At 33.4% G+C, this 22,549-nt stretch overlaps 3 protein-coding genes across 8 annotated transcripts in view; 1 reads left to right on the plus strand and 2 right to left on the minus strand.

The window, feature by feature from the left end:
• Positions 1-681: 681 nt before the first annotated feature.
• LOC105224620 (tyrosine--tRNA ligase, mitochondrial) lies at positions 682-12,838 on the plus strand. Of its 3 annotated transcripts, none has more exons than XM_049453995.1 (7): positions 682-924; positions 996-1,143; positions 1,212-1,396; positions 1,460-2,031; positions 2,084-2,272; positions 2,336-2,517; positions 12,724-12,838. In XM_049453995.1, exons 1-6 carry the CDS (start codon positions 794-796, stop codon positions 2,497-2,499), a joined length of 1,389 nt encoding a protein of 462 aa, XP_049309952.1. In that variant the 5' UTR covers positions 682-793; the 3' UTR covers positions 2,500-2,517; positions 12,724-12,838. The 3 variants fall into 3 exon arrangements, with proteins under 3 accessions (XP_049309952.1, XP_049309951.1, XP_011201067.2); XM_049453994.1 differs by lacking the exon at positions 12,724-12,838 and adding an exon at positions 2,823-2,960; XM_011202765.4 differs by lacking the exon at positions 12,724-12,838 and having other exon boundaries at positions 683-924; positions 2,336-2,616.
• Ygr4 (putative RNA-binding protein C365.04c) lies at positions 2,638-3,651 on the minus strand. The gene has a single exon (XM_011202764.4). It carries the CDS (start codon positions 3,430-3,432, stop codon positions 2,638-2,640), a length of 795 nt encoding a protein of 264 aa, XP_011201066.2. The 5' UTR covers positions 3,433-3,651.
• A 653-nt stretch (positions 12,839-13,491) lies between the features above and the next one.
• Positions 13,492-22,549, minus strand: part of LOC105224622 (platelet binding protein GspB) — a 174,879-nt gene continuing 165,821 nt past the window's right edge. For 3 of the 4 annotated variants that reach the window (XM_049453973.1, XM_049453974.1, XM_049453972.1), the window contains 6 exons: positions 19,532-21,089; positions 19,333-19,469; positions 16,678-18,766; positions 15,418-16,602; positions 14,746-15,203; positions 13,492-14,539 (listed from right to left, as the gene is read on the minus strand). In XM_049453973.1, the coding sequence (XP_049309930.1) occupies positions 14,212-14,539; positions 14,746-15,203; positions 15,418-16,602; positions 16,678-18,766; positions 19,333-19,469; positions 19,532-21,070 (5,736 nt within the window). In that variant the 5' untranslated portion in view covers positions 21,071-21,089 and the 3' untranslated portion in view covers positions 13,492-14,211. Of the gene's footprint in view, positions 14,540-14,745; positions 15,204-15,337; positions 16,603-16,677; positions 18,767-19,332; positions 19,470-19,531; positions 21,090-22,549 lie in introns of those variants that run through there. The other variant, XR_007422437.1, reaches the window with a different exon arrangement.

Here is a 22,549-nt window from a genome sequence, read left to right on the forward strand (position 1 = left end):
ACCCGCGCATATCTCCGAATCTATTTGTCGGATTAACTTTAAGCTTTCGGAAGAGTTTCTCAAATATACATTCGATATTCGCAAAAACTGATTTTTTGAAATTGGCAATTGGATCTAACTCATTAATGTCAATAACCTTATTTAAGCTTAACATATACTAAAGATGGATTACCATTACAATACTTGTACAACAGCAGACATGACCATAAAACCACTTAAGGCCCATTTCTCATTGTTTGGTTAGCAACCATCTGTTAGTTAAGTTCTGGTTAACTTAATCAAAACTCTTTTCAGAAAGGTTAACCACAACTTAGAGATGGTCGCTAACCAGATATTGAGAAAACAGTCCTTTAACTTAGCACAACCTGATTCCAGGTTATTGTCATAAACTAAACTTCTAAATCCCACATGGCACTTCATTTAGCCTGGCCCAAAGTCTATTTTTTACGGTTCATTACCATTGTTACAGCGCATAACTTCGATTGTATTAAGTCTTAGCAAGTTGACGAAATAACAGTTACAATAACAAATTTCAGAATTTAAAATTCCATCTCGAAACTCAAAAAGCGAAACACTCACAACACCGCAAATCAAACAAATCACAATTCTCGTATTATAACATATCTGCTCTGTAACATCAACTTGTTCAACTGTTCCCAAAATAAAATCAGCTGTCAAATTAACCTTATTATTCAACATTTCGGCGCTGGAGCGCATAAATTCCAGAATAAAAACTGTTTTATATAAGAAAATCAGTATTTTTAACAAAATTTAAATAAATAATAAGCATAAAATGATACGCCGACAAACATTATTACTAAAACAACTACAACATGTGTACACCAAGCGTAATATTACGTACAAAAATCTGCTAGCACTTAAAGGACGTGGTTTCTTTCAAGATATTTTTCCCGATACCGCAAAGTAAATATGTTTGTTTAAATTAAATGGATTTTTTTTTTTATATTAAAATTTATTTTTAACGTTTTACAAAGTGAACAAATGAAAGCGCTCTTCACAAGTGGACCACAAACAATTTACGCCGGCTTTGATCCAACAGCCAATAGCTTGCATGTAGGCAATTTGCTGGTGATAATGGGCTTGCTGCATTGTCAACGTGCCGGTCATAATCCTATTGCACTGGTGTGAGGCATTAAATTACATACAGTTTAAGCGAAAGTAAATATTACTCATATATCTTGGTATTTCAGGTTGGCGGTGCTACCGGCTTGATTGGCGATCCAAGTGGACGCAAAACAGAACGCAATCAAATGGGTGAAACCGAAATCGAAACGAATTTAAAAGGCATTAGAAGTCAATTGGAGCGTATATTTAAAAATCATCAAGACTGCTTGTGGGACGACAAAAAATACAAACACAAACTGCCTGAATTACGGTAAGTAGTTTTTATTACTTAGTAAAAAGATTAATTTTAATAATGTATCATTATTTTTCAAAGTGTTGTGAACAATGCCGACTGGTATGCGAATATCAATCTCATCGATTTCATAGCCAACATGGGTCGTCATTTCCGTATGGGCTCCATGCTATCACGATCATCTGTACAAACGCGCCTAGAGTCCGAGTCTGGCATGAGTTTTACCGAGTTCACTTATCAAATTTTCCAAGCATACGATTGGTTGCATTTATGTCGTGCCTATGATTGTCGTTTCCAAATGGGCGGCTCCGATCAGATGGGTAATCTGATGACCGGGCATGAGTTAATAAGTCGTGTTATTAAAAAACCGGTATTTGGCATGACATTGCCGTTGGTAACCAACGAAGAAGGTGACAAATTTGGCAAATCGGCAGGAAATGCTGTTTGGCTGGATGAAGAGATGACCTCTGCATTTGCGCTGTACCAATTCTTTGTGCGCATGCCTGATTCCGAGGTTGAAAAGCTATTAAAACTTTTTACATTCATACCGCTGCCAGAAGTTGAACTGTTGATGCGTGAACATAACAGGGAGCCAGAAAAACGTAAAGCACAAACACTGCTAGCCGAAGATGTTACACTGCTCGTGCATGGAGGTAAATTCTTCGTGTTATACTATGCATATATTTTTAATTTATTTATTTGCAGAAAAGGGACTTAAGCAGGCAGAGCGCATAACAGACGCTTTATATAAGGGTAGTGTGGATGCGTTGGGAGAACTCAATTACGAGGAGGTGAAACAGACATTCGCCGGTGCAAAAGTGGTGGACTTACTAGCCGAACCGGGCATGTCTATGCTGCAATTGGCAATGAAGGCAAAGTGTTTCAACAGTGAAAGTAAACATAATTATAACAAAATTCACCAACATTTACGCAACACACAAATTTTATTTGTTATAGGTGATGCGATGCGCATTATAGCCGCCGGCGGTTTCTATATTAACCAAAAGCGTGTGCAGAATATCGCTGAAATTATTTCGCATGGCATTCATGTGTTGAAAAATGGACTCTCACTGCTACGTGTGGGGAAGAAGAACTTCTACATTGTGCGCTGGCTCAAATAATCCTAGCGACAAGTAAAGGTACACCTGTGTGTTACATTGTTAAAGTAGACTAAATTGTGGAAAAATTAGTCTGTTGTGTTGTTGTCAGTAAAATAGAAGTTTTATTAATAATTCTAACTATAATTGCAAACAATAAAATTAAGGTTTCGGTCCTCTAGCACCCGCCGGCTTACGCCAACGTTTACGTGCAAGCAAATCTTTTGCTTTCTCCTTTTTCAAATTTTTATCGTAGAATTTACCGCTCTTCGTAAATGTCTTCTGCTCGTTACGCATTTCAGCTAATTTTCTATTTTTCTGTTTCAATATATTTTTCTTATTTGCAGACTTCTTTTTGCCCGCCTCTGAGAATTGCACTTTAATCGTGCGTCCTTGCAGCATAGAATTATGTAGTTGAAAACCACGTTGATAGCCCTCCAGATCAGCCATTTCCACAAACGCAAAACCACCGCGTCGTTTCTTTGGTATGCGCACACTTTTTACCGCACCGGCGCTGCCAAAGTGTGATTCCAAATCGGATTTTGTCGTTTCGAAATTTAAATTAGTCACATAGAGCACATGTCGATTGGCTTTCGCTGCACCACGCATCAGCGCACCCAACTGTTCTTTTGTCAAATTGGTTTTTACTTCATCGGTGTCCTCTTCGTCGCTACTGCCAACGCCATTCGCTTGTGTTGTAGTAGGATCTTTCGCTTCACCATTTTCTGTAGCTGCTTCTCCATCTGTATTTTCTGCATCGCTATCCTCTTCCTCACTTTCGCTGGAATCGCTTGCTGCCGCTTTTTCTACATAGGTGCCATCCAGTATCTCCTGTCGCTTGACATCGTCGAAGTTGCCCAGCAAATCAGCCGTATCGTCATTCACTGTGCGCCGCACACGTTTCGGTTTCACAAACTCTTCAACATTGTAATCACTATCGGACGAATCGTTAGCCATTTGAGTGCTTTTGGCTGCGATTTTCTTTCAGAATTTATTTAATAAATTATGCGCCGCGTTTTCTTCTGTATGCCTGCAAATTTGAATCAAAACAATAACACATGTGATGAAATGTCAGTAGCGCAACTTCTTTCGACTATAACCATTCACAATAATAAAATGTTTGCTATTATTGAAAAACTATTAATATTTTGTTAATTTATTGTTATTTCTGATTTATTTATTTATAATTTATTATTAACACGTGTTTACGTTTTTAATTTTCTGGCAAATTGCTCAATCATACTCGCGTGCAGGTTCAGGTATAAAATTTTTTTTTAATTTGTCATTGTGAATGGACACATCTCAAAGAAGCTGAACGCAGTTTTTGGCCCGCCAGCCACTTGCTGTCTACTCCTGGTCGCCTGGTGGAATTGCAGATGTTGGAAAAGTGTCATATTTCTAAGACGTCGGCAGCGCTGGTGCGGCCTTCTATTTAATGTTGCATACTTTTAGGCGCCAATTGTGAAATGTTAACAGAGCATGTTTGTGCGTCTTCATTTGTGCATTTGAGCGCAAATTAGTTGAAAAACATAATTAAATTTATTTTTTAATACTTTTTTAAAGAAATTATAGTGTTTAATGGTGTTTTATTGCTCATTTAATAAATTTTAATATTTTAGTAAATATTTCGCCTATTGTGTATTACTTACCCAACACTTTGCTTGTATTTTTCAATTTAAATTTTTTTATCATAAACATTTAAATAAAAAACTGTTATTTATTTTTTAACAATCATTTTGATTTTATTGATTACTGCATAGATAAGTATCTTCTTTCACTTATGCCCACGGGTTTGCTTTACTTTTTGTGTGTTTTATATTTTTTTGCGCTCACCCGCTTTATATTGTTTATTCATTTGTTTTCTAAAATAAATTTCTTTCATTTGTTTTCTTGTTTGTGTTTGTTTGTGTGTGTCTATGTACTATGTAGTATGATTTTTTAGTATATTTCTTACAATATGTTTGTTGTTGTGTTGTGTGATCCACTTTGTATGCATTTATTGTTTTTTGTTTATACTTATATACTTAAATATATGCACACACACAAATGTATATATGTTTGTATGTTAGCTGCTATTTAATATTCGCATTATTGATAATAGTTAACATTAGTTGTTTTCTATTTAACTCACTACAGTAGCTGGCTGATCTTATTAAACTGACAGTTTTCCAAACAATTTTATTTGATTTTTTTATTTATAACTTTCTTTTTTTTATGTATAATTTTCTTTTTTTTATTTATATATTTTTTTATTTTTAATTAGTTTTTGCATTATATTCTTCTTTTTTTTATTATATTTTCAAAAAACTACCGCTATTGCTTGCTTTTGAACATGTACATATGTATTCTCCGCTCAATTTTTTAATATTTCGCCAACTTGCCAAGTGAAATATAAAATAAGTTTTCTATTAAACGTTACTTAACGGTTAAATAAATTGCTAGTGTTGAAGGTATTAGTGTTTTAACTTTAAAATACACGCATTTAACTCTCTACATTTTCTTTAAACTTAAGCGTCGCAACAATTTTCACTAAACCGTCCACCGTCCCTCGACACCAGGCGCTAACACTACATTTGTGGGTGTATGTTTGCATGTTTCAGTGTTACTGCTAAATTACATACATATGTATAAGTATATAGTATGGCCATTTCAATTTGTTAGTTGAATGCTTTCATTTATTTATTACCAAAATATTGTACAAGTATAATTTTCTTTTTTTTTAATATTTTTTTCCATAACTTAAAACTTCTACCTTTATTGTTAATAATTGTTTTTGTTTTTTACTTGCCGCATACTTACTTATAGTTAGACATTAAATTCATATTTTCACTTTTTCTCATTAATTGTTTACTTCATTATGTAATTTATCACACATATTTATGTATTTAAGACAAACTGTAATCACTACTTTTGTTTTAGAATTAAATTTCATATCTGCTTTCCACAAAGACTTGCTTTTTAACTGCAACGCACTACTACATAGCGCATTTACAGTGACTGCAAAAGGTGTTTCTGCACTTTTCATATTGAAGAGTGGTTTCAAAAACGTTTTAACTTCACATTAATGTTTAAAAAAAATTTAATATTTTTTCAAATTCTTCAAGTAAAGTAATTAAAAATTATCAAGCAAAATATCTAAAAAAAATTACCAAACTTTGAATTTATTTTTTTGATTTTAACCATTATTTTGTTCCAAATTTATTTTTAGTAAATTTTATACTCGTAATATGAAATTCCAGTTTCTTGATGTAAAATAATTAAAAATTGTCTATAGAAAATATTTAAAAGACTACTAAATTTTGATGAAATTCAAAAAAAAAATTAAATAATTTCATTAAAAAATTATGTGATAAAAGTTTGGTCAGTAAAAAATTAAATGAAAAACTGAATTTCGTTTTTAAAAAATATTTAACTACAAAATATTGTTAAAAATTTTTTTTTTAGAAAATTTTATGAATTTCCAGTTTCTTAAGATAAAACAATTAAAATTGTCAGGGGAAAATATTAAAAAAAAAATGACCTAAAATTTAATAAGAATTTAATAAAATATTTTATTAGTAAAAATGAAACAAATAATTAAAATTAGAAAGATCTCTTTTATGGTAATTTGTTAAAATTTTGGGGTAGTAAAAATGAAAGAAAAAATAGTTTTAGTTTTTTAACTTCAAAATATCGATTTTAATTTTTTTATTAAATTATTTGATTGTTTAACTTTTTATGGAAATTTTGTTAATTTTTTAAAGTGGGAATAAAAAAAAATTAAACAAAATTTTATTAGAATTATTTTCATAACAAAATTTTATTAGTTTTATTTTTCATAAAATAAAACAAATAATTAAAATTAAACAATAATTTTTATGTGCGTTTGTTAAAATTTTGAACCAGTAAATAAAATTAAAATTTTTGAGCTTTAAACTTTTTATTAAATTATTTGATTGTTTATTTTTTATAGAAGTATTTAATTTTTTCAAGTGGAAATAAAAAAAAAATTAAACAAAATTTTATAAGAATTATTATAAAAAAATAATATAAACAAAAATATTAAAAAAAATATGGCTTCAAGTTTCTGAAAACGAAAAACTGGTGGAACATTGTCAAAAGACTTAAAATATTTACGATGTTGGTGATATTGGTGATATTTTCTTCGCTAACGGTCTTTTTGTAATTCTTAATATTAATGTTAAGCGAAAAAAAAATGTAGTTACTCCAAAAAAATTAAAAAAAAAAATATTTTATTTTTGTCCGAAAATATTTTTTTACTCCGAAAATATTTTTTTACTCCGAAAATATTTTTTACTTCAAAATTAAAATTCTCTTATATTTTTTTACTCCGAAATTAAAATTCTCTTATTATATTTTTTTTACTCTGCAAATATTTTTTACTCCGAAATTAATATTTTCTTTTTGCAATATTCCACTTTTATTTATAAAAATATTAAAATAATAATAAAAATATGGCTGTAAGTCTCTTACACAACAAAAAACCAGGCCTAGCGACTTTTCAAACTTTAAATATTCATGATGGCGTTTTGAAATTTTTTGGAATTCAGCATAAAAGTTTCAAAATTCCGTACTCAATTTTTGTTTTTCTAATATAAGACATTTGTTTTTGTAGTATCTTTAATTATTTTCCATTTCAGCAAAAAACTTAAAACTTCTAGCAAAAAATATTGAACTAATTATATTTCAAAAACCTTAATGAACACACAAAAATTAAAAAATATATATTTTTTTAAGGATCTGCAAGTTTTTATGAAACAAAAAATTTTAAATTCTCATAATTATAAAACATTATTATTTTATTGCCATTTTTTCGCCAACAATTCACAATTCAAAACTCTAGTTTAGTAAAAATAATTTTCTTTTTCCATTTTCATTTAACTTCTACATACAAATATATGCAAATGTGTAAGTGATCAACACATACACATCTATAACTGTAAATTCTGCGCTTGAATTAAAAACATAAAACTACAACAACACCGACAACCCCCTACTGCGAGTACTACATCAGACACATATGCATGTATGTATTTATACACACACTTTTTTCATAAAATTAATTATTGTTTATCGATTTTAAAAAGGCGGCGGGGATATGTCACAAAATTAATCAGATCTCATTGCTAGTTACTAGAATTAATTGTTTAAACTACAAATATATGATAAACACACACACACACATGTGTACTGAAAGCATGTGTGTGTGTGTTAGTGGTTATATTGCGCATTTCAAATAAATAAAATTAATATATATGCATATATATTTATATATATATATACATTTTATAGCGTAAACACAATTTGTTATTTGTAAGCATTAACTTTTATTAAATATCATAGTTATTATTTAAATAAAATTGTTGTATATTTGTAAAGAACACTTGATTGATCATATGCAACTATATACATATGTACACAAATATATATGTATATTTTCATTGTTAACTAATAATTATTCAATTAATGTTTAATAGTTATTATGCAACATGTGCAACAAATTGGGGAATCATGAACTATAACTTTAAATTATACACACTAAAATATTGCATTCTAATTATTGTACGCATAATTATTATTTAATTTCTTTGTTAGTCACTTATTAGTTTATTAATTATTATTTTAATATTTTTTCAAAGATAATTTATTTTTTACCTAAAGATCTCTGTTTTCTTATTAATCGTCGAATATCGTAAATGCAAAACGCTCATATCGTATCACAGAAATGCTTACATACATATACACACACAGGCATACAAATAAATATGTAAACCATTGCATAGAAATTTATTATAAAAAATAATTAATTCCAAAGGAAAAAATAACTAAATTTCTGGAGAGGATGTTGTGCATACTAAATAAAAAAATTGTGTATAAAAATGATTTTATAAAAAAATAATAATTTAATTTGATAACTTTATAAAAAAAAATATTGATAATGATTAATTTTTAATTTTTAATTTTATAATAAATAAAAAATATAATGATTTAAAAAAAAATAGCATGATTTTATAAAAAACTTTAATATAATGACTTCATAAAACGAATTTTAATATGATTGTGAATTTATAAAAACAGTTTTTTATAAAATGTAACAAGTCATTTAAAAAAAAATTATAAAAAAATTAATACAGTAATGGTTAAACAGTTAAAATTTAAATTTGATAATGATTTTATAAAAAAATATAATTATAAAAAAAAAAATATTTTATAAAATATAACAAGTCATTTATAAAAAAAAAATAATAAAATAATGATTTAAAAATATTAATTTAATATAATAATAAATTTATAATAAAAAAATTTAATATAACAAAGAAAAATATATAATAATGTTTTCACAAAAAAAAAAATTAATGATAACGATTCTATAAAAAAAAACTTTAATATAATACTAAAAAAATATATAACAATAAAAAAATTATATAATAATGATTTAAAAAAAAATTATTTGATAATGACTTTATAAAAAAAAATAATAATTTAATGTAATACAAGTATATGTATTTCATTTCCAAAAAAATAATAAAAATAATACCAGAGATTGAGAGCAATTTAAAAATAATTTTACTTAACTTCTTTAATCAGTAATAGAATTATTGCAAAAAATATTAAAAATAATAAAATTAAAAAAAAAAAAAACGATTTCTCACTTCAAAAATATAATACGCAAATAGTACATACAAATTGAATAAAAAAAATTTAAATATTTAAAATTATATAACCAAAAATTTCACTTTGTCTCCACAATTATTTCAACTAATTTCTTTTTAAGCATTTTTTACGCAATATTTAAGATTTTATTATCTAGCAATAATTTAACGCAAATATATTTTTTTCTGAAGAAAAATATTTAATGTCATTCACCGATATTTCACGATTTAAAATTTTTTTAAATAAATTTTTTCTCTTCTATTAAAAAAATATATTTTTTTTAGTGCGTTAATTTGTACATATTTGTGTTGAAGTGTGAACTCTGCATGTGTCAAAAGTTATCTAACCTCAAAGTTCAACTCAAAAATTTACTAGAGATCTTAGCACAAGTTCGCTGTCAACCAACCGCTGCAACTTTTTGTATTTCTAAGTTCTCTGGTTTTACATATCTGATTATATTGCGCTTGGTGTACACTTGGTACAAATTCATGTTTTGAAATTGTCAAGAAATTATTTAAATTTTAGTATGGATTTTTTATGAAATCAAGTCATTATTGTTTTTTATTTAATTTCAACCTTCTATCAAAATCAAATTATTATTCTTTTTTTAATTTTAACCTTATATCCGAAACTAAGAAAATCATTTCAATTTTAATAAGAAATTAATTATTACTTTCCGAATCGCTTAAATAGTAACAAGTCCGTCGTGTATACTCGAAATTCCGTGCTACGATGGACATAATTGAAATTTTTTTTAAAATCATTCGAGTGGCAATTTTAAAATAATATTTGTATAATTGAATAATTAATATTTAAGATTGTCTTCAAGAAATTTTTATGAAATATATTTTTTAAATAAATAATAAATTAAAAAAAAACAAATTTCAACATAACCTTAAATTCAAACAAATACGTGTATACCCGAAGTGCCATTCTACTTGTATATGAGGCTTATTAGACATTTTTCCACATGATCTGCATAAAATATTTATTTTAACATAAAAATAAATTTTAAATTAATATTTTAATAGTTTAAGCATTAATATTTAATCTAATATTCAAAAATATTTGCAAATAAAGAAAACAAAATCACTAACTAATCAATCAGTTTATTATTATTATAAACCTTTTTTTTAATATTTACTTCAAACTAATTTTTTCTTTTGCCAAAAGCACACTTAGATTGCATTGAGGTTTTTCATACTTGAAAATAAAATTAAAAAATCAAGTGCACAAAAAATACAAGGCCTCATAATGAAATCATAATTTTGTATTAAACCGCAATTCGGCGCAACAGTAAATTTTAGACAAAATTTGCTTTTAAATTTTGACGATTCAGTAAATATTTGTATACATACATATATATTTTTTTAATTTTAGACCATTAAAACTTATTTAAAAAATTCAATAGCAAGAATAAAAAAATTAATAACTTTTTTAGCCAATTTTTTAATAGATAATAAGTAAATATAAATATTTATTTAAGTTGAAAAAAAATTTAATAAACCATTTTATAACTAATTAAAAAAAAAAAAATAAAAAATTTATTAAATTCACGCAAACAATCATTAATAAAACTTAAATCGTGTTACAAAAGGCACATGATCAGCGTAACAATTCTACATAAACTAATGATAAAACACAACCAATTTGGCGTTGAGGAGTTAAAAAAAAATATAAAACGAATAAATTTTAGTAAATTAGTTAATAATTAATAATTAGATCACTTTACAACATAAAATTGAACAGATATCTTCATTCCTTGTAGTCATTATACGAAAAAAAAATACAAATTTTTTTACTGAAACTTTTTTATGTATAATATGTATTTTATGTAAAATCAATTTAGGTTAAATATTTTTTTCTTGAATTAAATTTATTTCATTAATTTTTATCATAAGTGAGCTATGAAACAAATTTATTTCTTGAATTAAGTTTTTTATTGAATTTTATTTTATTTTATATTAGTTTTATTTTATTTTATATTAAGTCTTATTTTTTTATATTAAATTTTATTTTTTTATATTAAATTTTATTATAATTGAGTTTTGATAAACTTTTTTTCTTGAATTAAGTTCATTTTATTTTTTTTATATTTTTATATTGAACTTATTTATTATTTATATAGCATTAAATTTATTATTTATATAATATTACATTTTTGTTGATTTTTCATATTGCAATACTCTTTTATTATTTCTTACTGTATTAAAAGAGGCTAAACTATTACTTATACAAAGTTTTATTAAAATTTGCATTATTGAAATTTTTTTTATAAATTTAAATGTTTTTTTTTCAAATGTAATTAATTTCTTTGTTATTAAATTTAACTGAATTCACTTTCTTTTTAGTTCTTCAAAAATATTTTTTAAAAAATATTCACTTTAAATATAAATGTTTAGTTTTATTTAAATAAAAATTAAAAAACAATATATTGAAATTAAAAACAAAATATATTAAAATTAAAATTAAAAAAAAAATTATTTAAATAAAAAAATTTAATATTTTTAAATAAAATAAATAAAAAAAAATTAAATACAAAAATTTAATATTTTTATTTAAATTTAAATAAAATATTAATTTAAAAAAATATATTTATATACATTTTCTGTCTAAAATGTCAGTTTTTATATTTTTAATATTTTCGATTTTATTATTTTTATTTGTATATTCATATTATATATTTTTAGATTTACAAATATTATTTTTAGCAGTCTTTTTTCTATTTTGATCTCTATTATATTATTATTATTACTAAAATATTTCTTACATTTTTATATTATTGTTATAAAAATATTTATTTTATTTTGAATGTAGTTTTTCAATTAAATTCATTAAATTAAATTATTAAATTTTATAATTCATTTGAAATAAAAAAAAATGTTCATTTTTATATATGTATGTATATATTTTTTTATTATCATAATTATATTTATTTACTTTCTATTATTATTAATATGAAAATCTATTTTATTTTGATATTATATTTATTATTTTTTTTTAGAAATTAGTTAAATTCATTTTATTAGGAATTAAAAATTAATGCTCAGGTTTGAAAAATGTATTTTTTCTCTACTTCGTCTTTTGTTTTAATTGACTCTTAGTGGTGTTGTATTTTTTATTAATATATTTTTCTAATTTTTCATATTCAGTTTATTTTAACTTAATTGCTCACTATATTGATTATATTTGTTTCTTTCCTCGTTTATTTTATTTTAATTTTTGTTTCTTCTCATACATTTTATTTTTGTATTTTATTTTATTTTAATTTTTAAATTTAATTTTATTTTCATTTATTGTATTTTTAATTATATTTTGTACTTTTTTATAATTATCTTAATAATACATTTTTAATTTCGTCTTTAATATTTATTTATTTTTAATTTTATTTTATTTTTAATTTCGTCTTTATTATTCTTTAATTATTTTTAGTATTTAAATATTTTGTATATTTAATTCAAAAAACTAAAAAAATACCACATTCAGACACACACATACGTACATACGAAATGGACCGATATTAGCGTTTGCATACATATATTCACATTTCAACGAAAATTCAAAATCAATTTGAATTCTTTCTTTTCATAACAGTTACTAATAAAATTCTAACGAAGGGAAGCGAAGGAAGAATATAACCGAAGAATAGGCAGCGAATGAGATAATAAGCCGGGGATCACCGAATTACGAAAGGATAAAATTATAAAATACATAAAATTTACAATAATTAAACATTTAAAATCATACCATGTTTTAGCTTTTAAGTTTTTAAAGGATAATTTCCTAAAATTATAAGTTCCAACTTGTAAACATAGAGCATCAAGTAGAAGATATGCCAAAATCATAATAAATTATAATAATTTTCAAATGTATTAAAGAATATTGCGCATACAGCGTTGCCAATGTCTTTCATAATCAGCAAAATAATAAATTTCAAAAAAATTAAATTATGTTTTTTTGATTTGCGTACTTTCGATTAATAAAAAACTGAATATTTCTGTATGGATTTTCGAGTTCATGTAAATAAAAAAATTTAAATTTTTTAGGGTATTGCGATTTTATATAACTAAAAGAATAATATTTTTTATGGATTTGCGAATCTGCATAAACAAAAATTTGAAAAGAGAAGCTTTTCAACCTCCAAAAAACACTTTCTAAGTTACTGCCAGCTTTTTGCGCCAACATCCAATACACTAACACAGATACACTCAAGTGTATACACATATGTACATATGCGCCACAACAACTTGCCCACTAGATAAGCCACTTGCCTGCAACTCCATCATTCTGCACTGCCTCACAAGCGCAGCAGTTGCGTCGGCCATTTGAATATTTTTAAAAATGAAATTGTTTTTGTTGTAATTAAATTTGCAAATTTCATTTCAATTTGTATTGTTTTTCAATTAAAAAATATATAATATGTATATCGTAGTATATTGTATGTTTATGATACTAAAAAAAATATATATATTATATGTATATTTAAGTAATATTTCTAAAATAAATAAAAATACACAATGTGTTTTGTATCGAATTGTACATAAGGTATTTAGTTGATGAGCATGTGTGTGAGTTGTATGCAGGTGTGTGCATAGGGAGGAGGCGGGGCGCTTGTGTTCGATTGTAACATAGATGGGGGCAAAATGAGAATGAGAGTGAGAGTGTATGGTGAATAAATGGCTGTGAGGGGTGAGAGTAAGGTGAGGGTAAAAGACGATAACTATTTAGATGGAAAACGAAAAAGAGTGGCATGACATGGACGCAGTGGCGCACTAATGTAAATGGTTAACATAGGAAATAAAGTGTGAAATTGTAGAATATTGTTGTTGTAATTAAGATATTTAATATTGCTGCTATTGTTGTTGCCAGCATATGCCGCACGAGTGGCCGAAATTAAAGTTCTGCTGCTTTCTGCGCCCATGCACATCAGCTCCGTGCCGCCCCAGCTTGCTGGTTGACTTCCTTTCGCCCGCCCGCCCACTAATTATAACTGCAGTGCCAGTGTTGCAAACGTAAACGCAACTGTTTCCAAAGTAATAAAAAATAATGATGCGTTTGTGTGCGCACTGCTCGCACCAACTACTAAATCTTATTGCTGCCGCTACCGTTATTGTTGTTAGTTGTTATTGTTGTACTATTTGTTGTGCTGACCGTTGCGGCGATGACATTTATATTGCTGCCATTGCTGCTACCGCTGCCACTGCCGCTGCTGTTACTATTGTTGTTGCTTTGGTCTTGACGTGCGCTATATTTGGGATTTGTTGGCATAACGGTGTCGGTGACGAGATCATTGGGCGCTTCCAGTACGCCTTTGGCGTGTGCCGCTGCCGTATCACAATCGGTGCGGCGTGAGATCAACAAGCGTATATCGGTGTGCAGTGAGAGGCGACCCGAACGCGACGTTTGGAATCTGCAAAGTGTTCGAGAGGGAGAATGTAGCACAAGGGTAGAAGAGACTGGTTTAGCGCTGTGTACTTATGGTTGGTTGCCAATAATGCGCAAACTTTTCGTGAACCAAAAGTGAATTTAGATTTTTAAAAAATTTACAATTTTTGTTGGCCAAATTTTCGCTCTAAATGTGTGTTATTGTTGTTTATATTAAATAAGTTTACTTACCTTAAATGTATGGAATAACGTAGGCGTTTCATATTCTCCGCGGATATGAAGTGTCCGAGATTGCTTTCGCCGTGCAGGCCGCCGCTTGGTGACAGACGATACTTATTTTTGGCATTATTGTTGTTATTACCGTTATTATTACTCTGATAGCATTCGTTATTGTTATTGTTTATGCTCAAATTGTCGTCGCCACCAGCACCACTACCGCCACTACGTCCACTGCTGCCGTAACCGTGTGTCGTGCTCCTCTGTACATTTTGCGTCGTCGCTGCTTCATGCGTGCTGGCCTCGGCCAGTATGCGTTGTCTTATGAATGTTTGATGTAGTGGCGGCATGTCGCGCATATCATACGGTATGACGAACATGCGCACCACGGTGCCCATGGGATTCAGCAGTGTGGCTTGTACATTGCCAGCACGAGGTACCGAGTAGCCCTTGCGTGGCAGACGTATTTCGCACTGAAATGGAGAGTGATGAGTTTATGTTAACGAGTTTTAATGCGTATTATAATATTTATATCAGCAATTTTAATATTTCTTTAAATATAGCCAAATGCCAAATAAAAATATCAACAAAAATCATATTTATCTACTTTACGAATTTTGATTTCCCTTCCTTCCCTGCCTGTCTGCATTGTCAAATACCCCATTTCGCCCCAACTCAACAACTCACCACATAAGGCGTACTCAGCGACTCGCCACGCAGTTCATAGAAGTATGAAGCGGCCGGTATTGTCAGCTGTGTGGGACAGAAGCCACCCGATGCACCTAACAACACCGTAAAACCCATCACTTCCACCTTGGGCACTAGACGCTTTTGCAACAGCGACTCTTCCAGATTGCCGAGCAACGGTTGGCGACCGAAAGCCGCAGCGACGCGTGCACTCTGTTTCAGCGGCGATGTGGCTGGACTATACATGCCAGCACTTTCCAAATCCTCGTCGGAGAATTGTTCATCTGAGCCGAGTGACGAACGATCGGAGCGATCGGATAAATGACGTGAGCGACGCTTATAGATGGCCGCCTGTTTGGCGAAACGCGGCGATAGTGATGGCGAATTGGGTAGCGTGGGTGCCGAGTATGACTTTTGTACAGGTATATTATTGACTTCGGTGGTGAGTGGTGAGGCACAAACGTTACCGCTGCTGGAATGCATAAGCTGATGATGTAGCTGCAAATGATTGCCGCTGCGATTCAGCGCTGTCGGCTCAAAGCAAAATGTAATCTCATTTGTAGTACCACCATGTATGGGTATGGGCGACGACTGGCTGCTCGTGATGCTAACACCTGTGGGCGATGGCATGGGATTGCAAAATATTGGTGTGAGGTTCACTTTGGGTAGCCCCTTACGCAGCAGCAACGCATTGTGAGCGCCATGTTGTTGCGGCTGCTTGTGCGGTTTGAGTGCTGTAGGCAATTCGTTGTTGTTGGCACGCATGACAGCAAAACCATCGCCTGCCGCACCAACCGCCTGATTGCCACCAGCACTCACATCGCCGTGATAATTGCAATGCAATTGTAATAAGTTGGGTTTAGGCGTCTGCTTGTGCTGGAATGCCTTGTGTACGCCCTGCTGGTGTTGTTGCGTTTGTAGCTGCGGTGAATTGTCGTAATTAACGCCGCCACTCGTAGTTGTAGTGGGTGTTTTAAACTGTGATTCGTCGAAGCGTTCGTCATCCATTAATGTGGTAATGATCGGTGGCGTGCGGTTCTCACTGCGATCGCAGCCGTCGACTTGCTGATCACCACCGGCGCGATCGCTTCTCGTCAATAGCGGATAACGCGAAGAGTTTGTGGCGTTGGAAAGTGTGCAGCGGTCGATTTGTGGTGTGAGTTTGGTGGACGACATAAACGATTCCTGCAAAACGCGCATATAACAGTTATTAATATACATACAGATATTCAAATGAAAAAATAAAGCTTGTATACATACTTCCTCCATGACGTGTGTGCGTGTTGGCAGCGCTGTTAGTGGCGTCGCCGGCAGTTGACTTCCGTCGGCGCCCTCCGCAACGAATTGAATAACCTCGCGCTTCTTCCCACCATCATCGTCGGTGTCATCACCAATATCGTCATTGTCAGCCTCATCAGCTAAATGTGCACTAGTTGTGGTCGTTGCTTCTTCACTATTGCTATTGCCAAAGTTATGCTGTGTCTTCTGGCGCTTACAAACTTGACAACCCGCCAGTGTATTCTCATGCAAGCTGCTGCCACTGCTCTTACCACCCACATCACCACTGAGGTGATTGTTATTTTGCGTCTTGCCACCGCACAGTTTGCGGGGCTGCTCCTTCTTGTGCTTGGCTGCGGCCACTTTGGGCGTGCGCTGTATGGCTTGCAATAGCAGTTCGGCTTTGTTGCGTGGTGTATGTATGATTTCGTTGCTACTAATGCTTGACGCTGTTGAGTCGTCCATATCGTCTACATCCTGTTCGGTGGGTTCATCTATGGCTTGTTCGCCGCGCATGACGCCGCCACTCGAGCAACGCATACAAACGAGCGTCTTCTCGCAGCCGCATTGACGACAACAACTCATAGGTGTCTGTGTGCCCGTTGAGATCATTTCGATGCGCGTGCTGGTGCGCGTTAATAACGTTGTCATTGTATCACTGCCATGACTCGTGACATCATCTTCATCACCCTCCTCCATCGGTTGGCAGCAGTTCGCCTCTTCACGCGCTTTCTGCGCACGCTCAAGCTCATTGGTGGCATCCAGTTCGCATGTTGCATCCGTGTTTATCGTTTGCGCCTTGCGTGGATGGTGTTGATGATGTTTCTTGTCGCGTTTTAGCATGCGCTTGCGGTACTTCATCAGCTGCTTTTCACGATGTGACATATTAGCACCGGTGCAGAAAGCGCTTGCATGAGTTAAGCTATCGCCAGTGCTATTCGCTGTATCGCTAGGGTTATCATCCTCATCGCCGTATGCCTCACCGTCAGCTTCGTCGACAGGCAGTAGCTCATCTTCATCGATGAAAAATACACATTTGTGCTTTGGCGCACAGTTGGCGCGGCTGCATGGCATGCTGCTGACCTGTGTGTCACCGCAGTCGGGTCGGGGCTTCGAGCTGCCACTGTTACAGCTGGCACCGTTCGAGTCGGCGGCCGAGCCTGTCATTGAATTGGTCGAGCTGCTGTTTGAATGTAAATTTATACTGGCAGAGCTCGATGTCGAAGTCGGCGCAGCAACCGTGGCGGTGGTGGCACTGCCACAACAACTCGTACGGCTGCTACGTGGCGTATCCTGTGACTTTACACCAACACAACTGTTGCCGTTGCGAAATGAGTTTGCATCACTTCTATTGATATTGGCGCTGCCGTTGGGTGTTGAGAGCCATTGCGGTGCCTCGGCAATAGCTGCCATACGTGGTGTGGAATTGGACATGTCACCACCTCCTAGTGCGGTTGTTGTTGTTGGCGCTGTTGCTTTTGTCGTTTTAGTTTTAGTTGTTGTCGCTTTGGTTGTTGACGTTGCTGGCATTGTTGTTGCTGCTGCTACGGTTGTGGATGTTATCGTTGTTGTTGGCGTTGACATTGTTGTTGTTGCTGTGCCCGGTGTGGATAACATAAGTGTACCGATTTTCGGTATGCCGCCGTTGATGCGTGGAAGACTTTTGAGACAAACCGATATGCTACAATTCTCCGAAATATTGACATTCGGAAAATTGTGTACATTCGGTTTTGAATTAAAGCAGGCAGTGGAGTCAAATGACTTGATGCGGTAGAATATATTAAGGCGCGGTCGTCGATTCACCGCCAGCGCATTATTGAGCTGATTATTAAGCGTATGTGAATTCGGCGATGTGCCCGGTGTGCTGTTGTTACCGCCAGTGGTGCTGCCCACTGGTGTGGCCAGATCACCGGCAGCTCCTGTCGGTGTGTGAAATATTACACGACCCGTGTCATATATAGTTTTATCCGATTTTTTGATCAGATCACACCAGGCACTGATTTGGGAAAAATACAATTGGCTGCGTATTGCACTGCAGAGTGACGGTAGCGTCATGGTGGGCGGTGGAACTCTAGTTGAGGGGAGTAAAAAGAAAATAATTACAGTAAAGAGTATATCGGTGTGCTCTGGTCAAATATACATATATACATACATATGTATTACATATGCAAAGGTTATAGATTGTTACAAAATTGTTTATTTGAAAAGGTTCGAAAGCTTGATAGTATTTTCAATAATTTTGAGGTTAATTAATAAATAAAATCCCATTAATACAAAGTTTGTGTAGCAATTATATACTATAGTGGTCCGGTCTGATCCGATCTTCGGATATTGTACCGTTAACTTAGACAATAGTCCATGTCAAATTTTGGGAAGATATTTTTTCAAATAAAAATATTTCCATAGAAGGACTTGATTTTGATCGATCAGTTTGTATGGCAGCTATGTATATGCTATAGTGGTCCGACCTGAACAATTTCATATCGATATCACAAAAATTAAAGGACTAGTTTGCAGTATATAGACAGATGGACATGGCTAAATCGGCTCAGCTAGGCATGCTAAGGCAGGTAGGCATGTAGTTTTTTATAAAGAAGCAGCATAGAAGATTAATCGAACGATTCTTTGATTACTTACTTTTCTTTTTGGGTTATGATCCATTGTTCGAGCAGCATTTTATGGTTCACCGGTCCTAAGAAAACCTCTATGCAAACCGGTTCGCCACGTGCGATAATCGCCTCCATTCTATGGCAGTACGCTCGCCAGCGGGAGCACTAAAAATCATACAAATTATTTTAAAAAAATTTTTGATATTAAGCTATTTCCTCCCACTTACAGTTATATTTACGTATGACATATCACAGAAATGATCCTCAGCTTCAGCGGCCTCTCCTTTCGCCAGGCCCATCTTTCTGAGGAATTGATCACAGTGCGGTCCCTGTTGCGGGTGCTTGGACGCTGTTGTCGCCGCAGCCGTCGTCGGCTTCACTTTCGTTGTGTGATTTATTGTTGTTGCAGCAGTCATTGCCACCGAAGCTGTTGTTGTATTCACAGCTGTGCCTGGTATTGGTATACGTCCCGAGCCGAAATGTGTTGCCGACGCATGCCGCATATAACGCTCTTTTGTATTCAAGTTATCGGTGACTGCAGACCAATGTGGGCGTGGCGACTGCACACCACTGCCGCAACTGCTACCCGAGCCGGGTTGGTCGTGAAAACGATGCGCTGTGGCTGACGCTGAGGCGGTTGGTGTGGTGGCACGGTAATTATACATTGACTGTGGTGGCGGTGGTGAGGAGAGCGTCGCAAAACGAAAACCACTCGTCGTACCAGTCGAACTGTTCGCGCTCATACCACCATGATTCGGCTCTATTGATGGGCTGCCACTGCGCAGGCAGGTGGTCGCCAACGATTGCAGCGAGAGCAAAAAATTCTCAGAACCTGAACCCGGTGAAGAGCTGGCACTGCCCGCACCGGCACTGCTGCCCGCGACTGCTGTCGACGCAGCTGCACTGCTCATTGCATTCAAATTTGTGCGATTAAGTAAACTGCGACGTACGATCTCGAATTCACCGCGATCATTAGCACCGGATTCATTGATAGCAAGCGCGACTAGCTCGGGTTCACGTGCCTCCACCGCTACGGGCTGTTCGTAGGTCGTACTGAGGTTGGCTGCCGGCGAGACCTGTCGCAGTTGGCACAATTTCTGTGTCCAACGTTGATGTGTACTTTCCGCCGTTGAGGACGCAGATCCCGAACTGTTTGCGCTGTACGGGTCAATGTAGAGTGGCGACGAGTCGCGTGCATTTGCAGCGCTCACACCACTATTGTTAAAGGCATACGGATTCGTTGTTATATTGATCACATGTCCACTGCCAACACCACCACCAAAGCCGGCGGCAGCACGAGATGTTGATGGGCGAGATGTAGGCGACTGACGTCCACTGCCGATAGCAGTGCCACTCCCACTAATCCCGTACGAAGTGTTCGCAAGCAGACTGTTGGTGTTGTAATTGTGTAAGTTACTGCCGACACTACTGCCGCTACCACCACTACCAATGCCTCCGCCATGCCCACTCCCACTAAGGCCGCTGGTATCACTGACTGTGCCGGCAGTGGTACGCATCATTTGTGGTTGATATTCATCGTCGGCTAAAGCGCGTCCCTCCAATATTAAAGAGGCTAGTCCTAATAAAACCGATGGCGTTTGGGCAGAAGCTGGTGAGGTGGCAGTGGACGACACCGAATTGGCGATTGGCGTCGTTGACAACAACATGTTCAACTGTCCATTGTTATTACTTGTACTGTGGTTATTGCCGGTGGTACCGCTAACCGTTGCGGTGGATGTGGAACTACTGACTGTGGTTGGTATCATTTTGGCTGATTGAATTGAACTGCAATGAAAGAAGATATTACTCCATTATTGAATGTTGAAAATTAAATTTTAAAATAAGTAAAGTATTAGCTAGCATTGGAGAACATATCAATTATTTGCTATTGCCAGCGACAGCGACAGCTTTAAGCTGAATTAGCATTCAACGATTCAGTCTTACGCTCAATACTATCGATTGGCACAAGGTTCCAGCTCTAGAAAACATGTCATAGCACGACGTAACAGCTGGACTCTTAGAGAACTACTTCAACTACTAAATAGAGAAGATAAAATCTTCTGTAAGAGTGTACAGTTGCTGGCCTACAACGATGATATTGACATCATTGGTGTCTACAACCGCGTCGACTAGACTCCCACGTCATTGTTGGCAGTCATAACTTCGAAGTGAAAGATAATTTCGTGTATCTTGGAACCAGCATTAACAAAAACTACAACGTCAGCCTCACAATCCAACGCAGAATAACTCTTGCCAACAGGTGCTACTTCGGACTGAGTACGTAACTGAGAAGTAAAGTTCCCTCTCGACGAGCAAAGACCAAACTCTACAAGTCACTCATCATCCCCGTCCTGCTATATGGTGCAAAGGCATGAACGACGACAACATCTGATGGGTCGGCGTTACGAGTTTTCGAGTGAAAGTTTCTACGGTTAAATCTTTCGCATTCCTTTGCGCATTGGCAACGACAAATAACGAATCCGCCGGCTAGGTCATGTTGTCCGAATGGATGAAAACACTCAATCTCTGAGAGTATTCGATGCAGTACCCACCGGGGGAAGAGGAAGAAGAGGAAAATCTCCACTTTGTTGGAAAGATTAGGTGGAAAAGACCTGGCTCGCTGTTATAAACTCGGCTATAACTGCAAAAGCGATGTCTTCCCAATAAAGAAGAAGATAATATCTTAGAAATATTCTTATCTCCGCAGTAAATCCGATAAATGCTTATCGAATTATTCGATAATTAGCAAAGAGGTATCGTTTTTTAAGTAGGGAACCTCGAAATGCATCACCCTTTAGTTATCAATTTTGGAAAATTACATGCTATCCCCATAGGTAGAATATGGAAACGTGTTTAATGATGTAATTGTCTCAAAATATTTCATGTATGTATGTATATTTTACTTTTATTTGATATGATATGAGTGCATCATAACCTAAAATCTCAATTAGCGTCGAGAATTTTATAAATTGGAAACTTTGCTTGCTTTTGTGTTCCTCCATCAGCGATAATTCAGCTTTTGAAAAGCAACAGAAAAGATATATTTTATAATTGACAAGTACCTATCAACGTGTTATATTTGAGTTGTTGTTATTTGAGTGTCTTCATAAGCTGATGGGTTGACTGGGCGCGGAGGTGAAAATGAGCGTAATTTTTTCGTAAGTGACCTCGCAGATGCAAATTAAAGTGGATAACTTAAAAACGCATGGAAAGCTGTAAATATAACTGTAAATATATACATAAGT

Source organism: Bactrocera dorsalis, chromosome 3 (assembly GCF_023373825.1).
Source record: "Bactrocera dorsalis isolate Fly_Bdor chromosome 3, ASM2337382v1, whole genome shotgun sequence".
Taxonomy (NCBI): domain Eukaryota; kingdom Metazoa; phylum Arthropoda; class Insecta; order Diptera; family Tephritidae; genus Bactrocera; species Bactrocera dorsalis.

Excerpts from the sequence above, each read along its gene's own strand:
- LOC105224620 (XM_049453995.1), top strand. The coding sequence starts at position 794 with ATGATACGCCGACAAACATTATTACTAAAACAACTACAACATGTGTAC. Across the intron at positions 925-995 it reads ATTTTTCCCGATACCGCAAA|TGAACAAATGAAAGCGCTCT; the intron begins GTAAATATGTTT and ends CGTTTTACAAAG. Across the intron at positions 2,273-2,335 it reads AAAGTGTTTCAACAGTGAAA|GTGATGCGATGCGCATTATA; the intron begins GTAAACATAATT and ends TATTTGTTATAG.
- Ygr4 (XM_011202764.4), bottom strand. The coding sequence starts at position 3,432 with ATGGCTAACGATTCGTCCGATAGTGATTACAATGTTGAAGAGTTTGTG.